The 13,524-nt window shown below is 36.5% G+C and overlaps 1 protein-coding gene across 1 annotated transcript in view; it reads right to left on the bottom strand.

The window, feature by feature from the left end:
• Nucleotides 1-2,796: 2,796 nt before the first annotated feature.
• The window catches only part of LOC128863123 (uncharacterized), a 40,805-nt gene continuing 30,077 nt past the window's right edge, over nt 2,797-13,524 (bottom strand). The window contains exons 7-10 of the mRNA XM_054102081.1: nt 5,672-5,786; nt 5,214-5,599; nt 4,832-5,106; nt 2,797-3,579 (exon numbers count right to left, since the gene is read on the bottom strand). Coding sequence (XP_053958056.1) covers nt 3,519-3,579; nt 4,832-5,106; nt 5,214-5,599; nt 5,672-5,786 — 837 coding nt within the window. The 3' untranslated portion in view covers nt 2,797-3,518. The remainder of the gene's footprint in view (nt 3,580-4,831; nt 5,107-5,213; nt 5,600-5,671; nt 5,787-13,524) is intronic.

Raw genomic sequence — 13,524 nt, 5'->3', positions numbered from 1 at the left:
TCTCGGCGATCAACTTGTTTTGTCAGCGCAATTTGGAGCAAAAGTTGTCGCAAGATGGCTAGAGAGAGATGGCCGTTTCAGAGTAATACTACGTCAAGGGCTCAGAAGATTTCTGAATTGGAATAAATTTATTGTTACTGAGGACGAAATTTGGGTTAATCACTATGGGCCTGAGTTGAAGCAGGAGACTAAGTTTTTTTTTTTCAACTAATGTCTGCAAAACAAAATCCTGCGGAACATAGTAAACGCGCTATACTATGGAATTAATGGTCTTAGCATACCATACTTCGAAAGCCGATTAAAAACAAATTCGAACTAACATAAAAAAACGGCGCGATACGGGTCTTCTAATTTCGCCTCTATTTTCACCCGCCACTCTCAGAATGGACCTAATTTTTGCTCACCTGAATTTGTTCCACAGTGTAATTGAAGTAATGAGCTATGGTAATCACAAGCAGCGAATAAAAAATAATGTCAGCAATCCAGCATCCAGCTTACTTCGGCTGAATGTTTCTCTAATACGATTAAAACTCACAACGGTAGCAGACCTTATCGAAAGCGAGTAGCGATATAATGTAAAATGTTTTCTTAAAACAAGTTGGTATCAAATGAAAATTGCTTCTTATATATATGAAGTTCAATTGCACAAGGTTTCTAAACATTGTCTTTCTTTGCTGTTACGTCAGCAAATTAGCCGATTCCTGCAAAATCGCGAAGAGCCTAATAACGATCCTATGTTAGCCAACTTCTTGGATTCCCTCCGCCGTGCTTTTCGGCTTTTCAAAATCGGGTGCTTCAAATCATTTTCAGAATCGATACTTAAAGTAGTAGGTAATTTCTATCTTTCAACTCCCACACCAAACTCATCTTCAGCACTATTTCTCTTTTCTTTACCCCACCTCTATATCTTCTACTAACTTTATCTTAACTCGATCAAATTTCTGCTGAGAATTTGTCTCGTTTTCTCATGTGGGCACCTCTGTCTTAACATTTAATTTTCGCAATGGAATCAAGCGAATTGGATAGCTGTATTCGCACATGTAAATGACGCGGTGAAATGAAAATTTAATTGTCAAACTATGAAATGACAGCTCATGTTAAGGCAGTGATGGCAAGAATATCGGTAAGACAGATATGTTTTAACAGTGAAATTCGCGGTCTCCTCCTGCCATTTTAACAGAGACTCTTCAACATAATCGATGATCGGTGACAAACGTGGATAGCCCCAAATAGAAGGTATAGATTTGGGGCTAACCACGTTTGCCACTACAACAAAGTACAGGCGTCATCACATAAATAAATGTGATTCAATAATGCGAGTAATCGCATCTGTTGCCCAGTTATAGCCTAGACAGATGGTGGCGTTAATCGGAATCAACGACTCAATTCGGAATTAGCTCAGGAATTAAATGCAACTAATGCGGATTGACAGCTAGACTTAATTCTCATAATTTAAACGGATTAGGAGAATTTTCGATGGCAACATTGCCAAAAATGACAGTTAATATCTATTGTAAATGAAAAATAATGAAATGTTTAAAGAGAAGAACAATGCTGGGTTGCACTAAAACGCTCGAAATTGCGTTAATTTTTAAGGTATTTCGGAGAAATAGTAATTTAAGATTTTTTAAAATAAATAATTATTTTTTGGTATCAGGGCGGCTAATACCCGTATTTGTTGCCTGTGGTCCATCTTTTACTGACAAAACTACCCAATAAACAAACCAGCTGTTCGCTAATCCGCATAACAATTGTCTATCTCACTGCAATTTTAATTAGATTTAATTGAGTCGGTAATCCTGATTAACGTCGCCGTCTCCCAATGCTTAAGGTGAAGCTATTAGAGCAGCTAATTTATTTTTCTTTCTTGCGATTTGGTGGTTTGAATGTCAAACAGTATCAAATTTTGTATTGTGGTTTATTTACATTGCGACAGAAATGTTGCCATTCGCCAAGCACCAAATTACACAAACAAAATGCATGCAGTAAATCCATTTTTCAGACACGACAAACAACGACATATAAGTCTTGTTTCAACGCTCCCTTGGGTTTTACCAACCAAAAGAAAAGAAGTTTCTCCCAAGGCGAATTGAATACTGAAGGTAGCGTCTACCCAGAACAGTTACTTTATTTTTCGCGGTTTTGACCAGTCTGACGTCAGGTCCCTTTCCAATACAAAACAAACAAAAAGAAGGGAACTTACATGTGAAAATTTGGTGGATGGCTTCTAAAATTGTAATTTGTGAAATGTAAACTAATCAAACTAATGAAAACGAAATATCGCTTGTTAAATTATGAATGCATAAAAGAATATAAAGCCTCCAAATGCAGTTTTTTTGCTTTTATACGGATGACGGCATAGCAAAAATGTGTTTGTGTGTGTGTGAATGACTTCCTGTGTTTGGTAGTCTCTATTGCTTTCGCCTTCTCTTCCTCTTCACATACAAGTAATTCGCCTTTAAGGGGTTAGGGGTTTCAATAATTTGTTTTTGCTAGAAAATAAAAACATAGATTTAATACATTATGTTTCGACTTGACTTTAGCAAAATTTCAAAAAAAAAATGTATAATTGTAAAAGTTATCGCTGTTATTATTTTCACATAATATTTTTAAGATATTATACTTTAAGAAAATACAAAAAATAATCAAATTTTTTGAAAATTCTGAAAAAATCCCTAACGCCATAATTTATTCGTTTATTCATGTAGCCTGACGGCACAGCGAATTGGGAAGGCGCAACCTTGTACTTGGTTTCCCCGGACCCCGTATTAAAAAAACGCTCTGCTCGAATTGGTTTTAATTTTTTTTATTTACTCTTTATTGATTTTTATCGTATTGTGAATTGAAGTGAACTATGTTTGTATGTTTGTATGCTTACATAACATTAATGCAGGTTGCAGTACAGATGCCAGTAATTGTATTTCTTTTTCAGTTTAAATGTTCCTTAGTTTATTAACTTTTATTTGTTTCAACTGTTTTTAGTATTTCAGAAATTCCCTTTAAGTTTCAGTAACAAGAAGATATTAAAGATATGTATGTAGCTTATGTTTTCAGTTTAGATACATAACTTTTATGATTATTGTTTTACAATCGAATGAATGTGTTAGCATTGTGGAAAGTGGTCAAAATAATTTAAATACTTTTTCTACCGTTATGTATCCATTGTTTTATTGTATGTATTTAGCTGTATAGGTGTTATTGTGGAATGTATGGATTTCTATGTTTTGGTGTCTGCGTAATTTGTATTAAATTCAAATATCAACTTTGAACCACGAACGAACTTTTTCGATTTTTCAATTATTTTCAATATTTTCTAATAAATACAATTTGGAAAGTAAATTTTTCAATAATTATGTATATAAGCATGTTTGTTAGTATGTGTGTATGTAACTATATAATTAAATATAACTTTTATTAAATTATTTTTTGCCTTCACTGTAGTTTTTTTCCGCTATGTACTTCCAAGATCGAAATAGGAGTATATATTATAATATGAAATTATGTTTGTATGTATGGCTTTAGTTGTGTTTGTATAGAGTGGGGTTTTTATACCGTTGTGCAAGATGCTCGTTTGCACCACTGCAAAGAGAAATCGGTAAATAAATTTTAACTGAAAATTGAGAAGCATGCTTATACTAGGTTGTTCAATAAGTTTTGCGGTTCGATGAGAGAGGGCGCTGCTACTAGCCTTTTTTTTTTTGTTATGTTGGTGCACTCTTCATATGAACGTTTCATTTCAACCTGTCAATTCACTTTTCGTTTTCGAGCCGTTTAGTATCGACGTGTCATAGTATTTTCTGCAATGGAATAAATCAACTATCGTGCAGTGTTGAATTTTTATTTTTAGAAGGATTAAAAGCAAAGGAAGTTTAGGAAAAAATGTTGAAGGTGTAAAAGCACTTTTCGCCATCAATTAGTACAGTAGAAAGATGGGTTGCTGAAATTAAACGTGGTCGTACAAGCCTTGAAGATTACCCATGTCAAGAACGTCCAAAAACAGAAATCGTAGAAAAAAATACAGGATATCGTGTTGAAAAATCGTCGAGTGACTGAAAGTGATTTAGTAGAAGCCCTAGGCGTCTCACTGGGCAATGTAAGCAATACTTTGACTGAAGTATTGAGTTTCACAAAGCTGTGTGCACAATGAGGGCCGCATTCGCTAACAATGGAACAAAAACACATTCGAATACGACTTTCTCAGTAACATTTAGAGCGTTTTCGAAAGGATAAAGTCTATCACCATGTTTCTAAATCAAAACTAAAGGCTGAAGAGTTGTGTGAACCTGGTACTTCGTCTCCGAAAGGAGTTCGTGTCCAGAAGGGTGTTTGTATCAGTTTTTTGGAATGCGAAACGAATTTTGTTTGTAGATTACTTGCAAAACACAGTAAAATAATAATGTCTGCATATCATCTGAAGGAAAAAAATCGTGAAAAAAGGCCCAGTTTGCCGAAGAATTAATTCTTTTTCATCACGACAAGAGCATCATCACATTTCAATACAAGAGCATTTCGACAATGGCTAAAATCCATTTATTAAGGTTCGAATTGTTGGGTTCATCGTCCATCTGTTTCCAGACGAAAAAAATGCATGCGTGGAAAGCGTTTTCTCTCAAATGATGAGGTCATAACAGCTGTGTAAGCTTATTTTGCAGTTTTTCCAGATTTTCACTTCATGGATGGAATTCATAAATTGGAATCGCGTTGGAATAAGTGTTTGATGTTCACAGATACTATATTGAATAATAAAATGTGTTTAAAACCATAAAATTGTTGTTTTCTTGTCGAACCGTAAAACTTATTGAGCAACCTAGTACATATGTGTATGACTTACATATATCTCGTAAGCTCTTCAATATCAACCAACATCGAGTCTTGCGACACATGAAGATCATCTCTTTCCAACAAATTATGCACTAATGACTCATTCAACTCTTCAATATGCGTATGCAGACTATTGACGAGCACTTGCAACTGCGCTATATTCATATCGGTCAGCATTTGCCGTGAGACCCGACGCTTATCGGCGGTCATTTGCACGCCCACTTTTCGCAACGACACCCGTATGATATCGGTAATTGGTGACACTCGACGATTTTGGCGCTCAATCTGCAAGAGTCATTGCATGAGTTATTAATAATTAATATATGCTATACACTATATATGTATATGTAGATATGTATATGTATACATACAAAAAAAATTCCTTATCTTACCTCCATTTGCATGTGAGCCATCTCTTTGGCTTGCGCCAATGCCATACGTGCTTCAATCTGTAATTTGGCTTGCTTGGTAAAGAAATCACATTCCATATCTTCGCTGCTGATCGCTGACAGCGTCTTTTGCAAATTCTGTTTTTTGCCTTGTTGCACTTTTAAGTTTTGTTGTGTTGGATACTTGCTCGCAGCTGTGGCGCCATGGGACGAAATCGAGGCACGTCCATTACCACTATATGGATAGGTGGGCTTATCCGCCAACGAAATACTAAGGACACTCCCATTATCCACACATTTGGTTTTGGAAAGCTTCGGGCACGTCTCTGAGTCCGAGCTGTGGCTTTCCGTGTCAGAAGAGGGATCATTTAGGCGACCCAATTGTGCACCTAAATATGTAAAAGTAAAAAGTGCCATTATTAACATTAAGAACAACTTTCACATTAGATGCGATCTTTTACTTGCTAGTCTTGACTGTATACCAGTCTTCCAAGAACTTCGCTCTTTCGATTCCTGACTGGTTTCCTCCGCGCCCATAGCCAAACGGCGACGTATTTCCTCGCGATCACTACGACGCTGAAAGAGAAGCGAAATAATTATGTGAGAAACGAATAAAATAAAATGCCTGAATTATTGAGAAGGGTTCCAAAATGGCTTTTGAAAATATTTAAAAAAAATTCCAAAGTAATTGCACCACTTATTAAATCTCAATTTCTTTGTTGGATATTTGAATAAACTCCTTCTCCAATTTGTGGCGAGCGTCTTGATATTTTCCCCATAAATGAAGGGGCATAGAGTTTTACGCCGCCTCTGAACGAGCTTTTTCATAGCAGAAATACAACCGGCGGCTTGCCCTTTCTTGCCAAGAAGCGACTGCTATTAGAAAAAACTGTTTCTATCTAATTGAGCTTTTAAGCTTAGTTTAGCTGGAAAGCAGAGTTAAACTGCAATATAAATTGACCATTAATCAATAAATCTAATGATTTCGTGTAAAATTAATTGCAAATCCCATAACCTCCACCAGACTCAAGAGAAAGTCTACAACAGACCTCATATCATAATAAATTAGTCTATACTACCTATTATTTATCATAAAGTAGTAAATGGTTGCATCACTGAGTACATTCCATATCTCTTAAATTATTTAAATAGCTTTAAGTAAAAATATTGCTTAATGTTTAAAAAATAGATTGCAACATAAAAAAAAAACAAAAAAAAAAGGCGCATGACACAATTAAATCCGCCGAAAATAGAAAAAAATTTTGGATTTAGTAAAATAACTTTCATCGACCGCCGATGCCGTTTTTAATAATAAAGTATATTTAAGGAGAAAAACAAAAAAACCAAGCAAATATTCCTTTCAAAACTATATCTGTATATTATCAGCGCGCCATTTGTTTTACCTTGCTGGGGTCGTTTGGATATCTCCGATGTACAAAATTCAGAGGTGTAGCCAACATCAGACCGGTAACCGGCTACCAGGGATTTTGATGAAATCAGCTGATTCGCTGGCGTAACCTGGATTATGACAGCGGTTTGTTAAAAAAAAAATTGAGATTGTGTTGGTGATGCCCGAAAACAATCAACACACCCTACGCTCACGTTTCTTCGTTACCGTCTGAACAGCGGGTGATTGGACGAGAGTGTGAATATATGTATGTGAAATGAGCGGATTTAATTATCCTGGCGAGTCCCATGTGACGTGGCAGCCTAAGTTGCTCTTACAATTCTGCTTCGCATGTCCAAACCTTCATCTAATCTATCACCCTTGCTTCATATCTTCATTAAATGACAGGTTTTGGAGCAAGGCAATTCTACGGCATTACATAAGAATCTCGTCGGAAAAAGATAAATTTTAGTGATTTTAAAATTTGCGTTTCTAGAGTTTTCTTATAACTTGGAATTACGGATCAATTCTCGTCAAAAATAAGAAAATATAGATCTGATTAGAGCCTATGAGAAAACGGAGTTTCACCAAAAAACTGGCAAGCGCTTGAAATTTTGCTAAATAAATTGGAATATTCAAACAAATTTGGTTGATGATTATGATTATGATTAGCTATGCTCATACACACGAGGTGTGTTCAAAAAGTATCGCGAATTTTGAATTTTCGCAGGTTACGTATATTCGAATTTCGATTTTTTTGTGGCGATATGTTGGTACTCATGTCTCTCACTCATGCCGACGAGTTCGGCCATTTGAATGTTTAGTTGCTGCTTTGCTTGCACGTGTTGCGGCTTGTCTTCGATTTTTACCTATTCAAAAAGATGGATCAAAGAACCTGTACAAAATTTTGTGTCAAAAATGAAATAAAGTGCGCGGATGCATTCCGAATGTTTACTGTGTTATACCGAAAGCTACTTTGGAAAGCAACGTTTATCGGTGGTATAAAATGTTCTCAGGAGGCCGAGAAGATTTGAACGATGAAAAGCGTGCCCCACGCCCGAGCACTTCAACAAAAGTCGAAAAAATGTATGAAGTGAAGAAAATGGTATTGGCCAATCGTCGAATCACCGTTAGAGAAGTTGCTGAGGACCTAGACATATCGATTGGCTCGTGCCATTTGATTTTTTTTCCAATGATTTGGGCATGAGACGAGTCGCCGCAAAATTCATACCAAAAGTGCTCAATTTCGACCAAAAGCAGCATCGCATAAGCATTGCTGCGACGACCCAAATGAGCTCCAGAGGGTCATAAATGGTGACAAATCGTGAGTTTATGGTTATGACGTGGAAACCAAAGCTCAATCATCTCAATGAAAGCTGCCGCACGAACCAAGACTAAAAAAGCGGGGCCAAGTTCAGTCGAATGTAAAAGTTTTGCTTACCGTTTCTTCGATTACAGGGGCGTTGTGCATCATGAGTTCTTGACACAGGGTAAAACGGTCAATAAGGAATATTATCTGCTAGTTATGCGCAATTTGCACGAAGAAATCCGCCAGAAACGCCCGGATTTGTGGGAGAACAAGAATTGGCTCTTGCATCACGATAACGCCCCTGCTCACACATAGTTGCTTTTGCGCGACTTTTTGGCCAAAAACAACACACTAATGATGCCACAGCCACCGTATTCCCCAGATCTGGCCCCCGGTGACTTTTTCTTGTTCCCGAAACTGAAGAGGCCCATGACGATATAAAGACGGCATCGAAGGAGGAACTGAACAAGATAAAAAAAAATGATTTTTTGAAATGCTTCGAAGATTAGAAAAAACGTTGGCACAAGTGCATAATATCTCATGGGGATTACTTTGAAGGGGACAAAATAGATATTAATTCATAAATAAATAATTTTTGAAAAGACACAAAATTCGCGAAACTTTTTGAACACACCTCGAACATCTATTTTGAACTTTTCAAGCTTCTGACATGCCGTGCGGAAGGCAGTTGGCGTTTGAAGTCTAATAATTCGTCAAATCATTGATCAGCACCGATTTTTGTCTAAAAGTTGCATTTTGCATAGCTGTGCAACTTTTAACTTTTCGCAAAAAATGCATTTGAGGAAAATCTTGAAGGGGTATGATGAAAAAGACAGCGGAATGAACAAAAGACAGCGAAATCTTTACGTTTGCAGTACCTCAACCCAACACACACAACAACAATGTAGGCAACGTATTGATTCCGATTTTCCCGCATTTTGTCAGAACTTATAGGAAGTCTTTTTTTTTTTGATAAGACATACTTTTAGATATTAAATATTTTTAAGAAGAACTAAAGAACATATTATCATTCCTAGTCGGAGCATAGGGCGGAAGTCGTTCCTTTACTCAAAAATCCTGTACCTGGAAACACTTTGTAACTGAGGAATTCTTCCTAGTCAGAGTTTTCAGGATTTTGTCCGAAGTTTTTCTGCTGAAAAGTTCATGAAAAGTGTCAAAAGATCAGTTGTGTTGCATTTGTCGACAAAAAAGCGACGAATCCAAATAAATTTATACTTTCGTTAAAAAAAAAATTAAGTAAACAACGAAATGTTTGAAATTATAAGTAATTAATCTTAATTGAATACATTTTAATAATTGTTAATAGATTTTGGAGCCAAATAAATAAGCCGTCTGGCGTTTTCACAAATTTATAGTTGCTCTCCCGTTACTCTCTCTCTGAAGAGAGTAATATTATTGTTTGACAGTTCTACAGATTTTCGAAGTGTAAAGAAACAGATTAACAATACGGAACAGCTGATTTGTTTGCATACGGCCAAGGCGAATCTATTAAAGGTGGTAGCAGTAAGACAGCTAATTTTTTTCTTTAGCCGTGTACATTCGTATGTCAGCACAAAATTGTTGCTGTTGGCTTTTAATGGATTCGCCTTGTATACGGCAGCACTTTCATTTTGGCATCCAAGACAAATCAATTAAAGGTTGTGACACCCGAGCAACAGCAATGTTTTGTACAATAAAATGTACAACAGAGCAAATACTTTTATTAGAGATCCTCACAGGATGCTCGTTGCTTTGTTAGTTGGCAGTTTTACGTATATTTGGTTTTTGTAAATCCAACGAAAGCCCCTAAGCGCAAAAACAATCAATTGCTTGACAATTGACATTTAACTGTCACAGGGAATTTTAATTATAAATTTCAAAAAGTGAAGTAAGTAAGTAATTTAATGGACTATGAATAAGTTCGTGCGGGTTTTTTTCGAAATTTGAAACTTTATTGACGTAAAATGGTTACAAATTTAATATTCAAAATATTGTCCATCGCTTACTACTACTTTTTCCCATCTTTCTGGCAATTCACGGATTCCCTTTGTGAAAAATTCGGTCGGTTTTGCCGCAATCCACGAATCGATCCATTTTTTGACTTCATCGTAATTACGGAAGTGCTGGTCAGCCAGGCCATGTTGCATCGATCGGAAGAGATAGTAATCGGATGGCGCAAGGTCTGGACTATACGGCGGGTGGGGTAGGACATCCCATTTGAGCGTTTCTAAGTATGTTTTGACCACTTGTGCAACATGTGGCCGAGCATTGTCATGTTGCAAAATAACTTTGTCGTGTCTATCGGCGTATTGCGGCCGTTTTTCTCGCAGTGCTCGGCTCAAACGCATCAATTGTCGTCGGTAGACATCCCCCGTAATCGTTTCATTCGGTTTTAGTAGCTCATAATACACAACACCCAGCTGATCCCACCAGATACACAGCATAACCTTCAGGCCATGAATATTCTGCGCCGACGTCGATGTTGAAGCATGGCCAGGGTATCCATACGTTGCCCGACGTTTTGGATTGTCGTAATGGACCCACTTTTCATCGCCAGTCACAATTCGATGCAAAAAACCCTTTCTTTTGTGCCGTTGAAGCAGTTGTTCGCATGCCATAAAACGGCGTTCAACGTCTCTTGGCTTCAATTCATACGGCACCCAATGGCCTACCTTTCGGATCATTCCCATGGCTTTTAAACGTTTGGAAATGGTTGATTGATCAACTCCCAAAGTTTTTGCAACCTCTTCTTGCGTTTGAGCCGGATCTTGATCGAGCAATTCCTCCAATTCGGTATCCATGAACTTTGGCGGCGCACCCTCGCGTTCTTCGTCTTCCAAGCCAAAATCACCACTTTTAAAGCGTGCAAACCACTTCTGGCACGTTCGCTCAGATAGAGCATGCTCACCATAAACTTCCACCAAGATACGATGACTTTCGGCTGCTTTTTTCTTCATATTAAAATAATGAAGAAGAATTCCCCGCAAAAACACATTATTTGGCACGAAATTCGACATTTTCAAGTGTGGTAAAAATATTGTTGTTTACGCTTCAAATAAAAAACTTATACTGACGTTTGTGCCTTACGACAGTAGCTCCCCAATGAATGTTTGGAAATGTGGATCGATGGAATAATAATCAAGTTACGCCATCTGTTGTAAAACCGCATGAACTTATTCATAGTCCTATTATTATTATGTTCGTATTGATATTTCCGGCATATTTTTTTTCGTTTCAGTTCACAACAAAACATATTTACCCAACTGCGAACAAAAAGCATTTTTTGTTCTTATTTTTAAAAAATCCTTTTGAAATGCATTTGTGTTTCACTTTTATTATGAATTTAAAATTTTATTTGATCTTTGAGCACTTTTGACTTTACTTTAGTCGAACTTCCCAATAATTCTAAATTACCGTACATATTCGCAATTATATAAAATCACGCCTCGCTTTTTCTCTAAATAAATAAAAAAAATGTTTTCTATCTGTCAACCTACACTAAAACGCTTGCACTCCGCCACATTCGGATCAGTTACTCTCAAAAATTTATCCAACACATTAAGCAGATGTTCCGGCTCAATTTCTATGGTCGGTAGCGATAATTCAATGAATTTTGTTGTCGTTGTGGGTCTGTAAACGCGCGGAAGCATCCATTCTGGCCCATCTACTTCATCATTTTCGAATTGCGCGCACTTTTGGTAGTTTGTAGAACCTTTAAGTTTACATTTAAGATGAAAAATTATTTTATCCAACATTTAAAAACAAGAAATCACTGAATTTTTAGAAACAAAAAAAATTTGCTTTAATTAAATTTAAGTGCCACTAAGGATCTCTCTAGTGCTCGCGCGCTCATTTGTTCAATTACTGATTTTCTCATACAGGCATACCGATGGTGCAGACCTCCTGCCAAAAAAGGTACACATTATGCTACATACATACATATGTACATAGATATACACATGCCGACGTTAATATGTATGCGTGTATGTAGATTTTCCACAATGCATTCATCCACATGTAAGTATTCAAGGAAAGGCAAATCTGGGTAAGACACTTCTCAAATCTACCCTGATCTTACTACATACATATGTACGTATATATGTATGTTGTATGTTCAGAAATGTGCACATGTTTATGTGTTCAGGTAGGTCGAATCTAGGGGTGTGTCTAGAACAGATGTCACCTACCCTGCTTATTGTACGCGCAGCATTTCATCGAGATCGTGCAGCGGTTCATTTCTTTGTATTCAAACATAGTATGTATAAGGTGCCGCAATATTAAGTATTCAATTTGGTTTGTAAATAACTTTTTTACTAAATAAAAAAAAGGATTTTGATTTGTCCAGTTCTCAAATGTCAAATATGATTGTGGTACGACGTCGTACGATGCAAAAATTGTAAATCTTCCGATAGGGGTATTAATTTTACGCCACCTTATAAACTATCTAATTGAGAGTTGTGGCAAATAAATTTTAATTGAAAATTGTAAGAGGAAGCACTCTAATTCCTTACCAAATGTACTTAAGACTTTACTTTTACTGGTACTCACAAATTTCGTTCGAAGGGTTAGGGTTAGTTCATGCACAAAGATACATACATATGAACTTACATATACAGTCACTAACACTTTATTTGGTACGGATAAGATTTTTTTGTAAAATATTCTATATTTCGTAATGTTTTGCGAAAATGGAAAAACAAAGTAGGGCAAAGATATTTTTTATTTTGTTTTACTTCATTTGTCAATATAAAATACAAAATAGTGTCCACTCATTTCATTTTAATGCAACAAAAAAATATTTATAAATATATAATTGGCGCGTAGACCCTTTCTGGGTGTTTGGTTTGTGGTGTGCGTTTTGATGTTGTTCCACAAATGGAGGGACCTATAGTTTCAAGCCGACTCAGAACAGCAGATATTTTTTACGAGGAGCTTTTTTATAATATAGCATAAATACACTCGGAGGTTTGTCATTGCCTGTCGAGGGGCGACCACTATTGGAAAAAACTGTTTCTTCATTTTGGTGACATTTGGCAACAAAAAAACAAATAATTGAAAGTACCGCTATTCCCGGCGCAAGTTTCAACAAACAAAATTGTATTCTTAGTATGCAGAGTGAGAGAGTTTGTAGAGTGAGTTTGACTTAGTAAAGCAATATTAAGTTTTATGTACGCTTATTTTTTTAACTATGGGAGCATTTCAAAAAAAAGAATGTCGCATCGTAAAATAGCTGAAATTTTATGTTTAAGTTCGTCAACAGTTCAGCACGTTACTGAACGATTTATGCATGAAAAACGTGTAGTAAAGTAGGGACGACAGGCCTCAAACTGAAACGTCCACAAAGGATTTAGGTAAGACTTGCCATCCAGAAACTGTTCTGTACTGAAGGAAGCAAATCTAAATGGTAGAATAACCCGTAATAAACCTTTCGTAAGTGCAAAGAATAAAAGTAAGAGATTGCAGTTAGCGCGTGACCATCTAAGGGCCTCCGCACACGGATCGTATCGTCAGCGGCTGGTCCACACACAATGCAACACAAGCTATCGTACAAGTACGAGTTGTCAATATGTATGACGAGCGATGAGGGGAATTTATTTTATTGTATTTTCTTCTCCATC

The sequence above is a fragment of the Anastrepha ludens genome, chromosome 5 (assembly GCF_028408465.1).
Source record: "Anastrepha ludens isolate Willacy chromosome 5, idAnaLude1.1, whole genome shotgun sequence".
Lineage (NCBI taxonomy): Eukaryota > Metazoa > Arthropoda > Insecta > Diptera > Tephritidae > Anastrepha > Anastrepha ludens.
The sequence above is the reverse complement of the archived record's forward strand: the minus strand, read 5'-3'. Positions and strand labels throughout refer to the sequence as shown.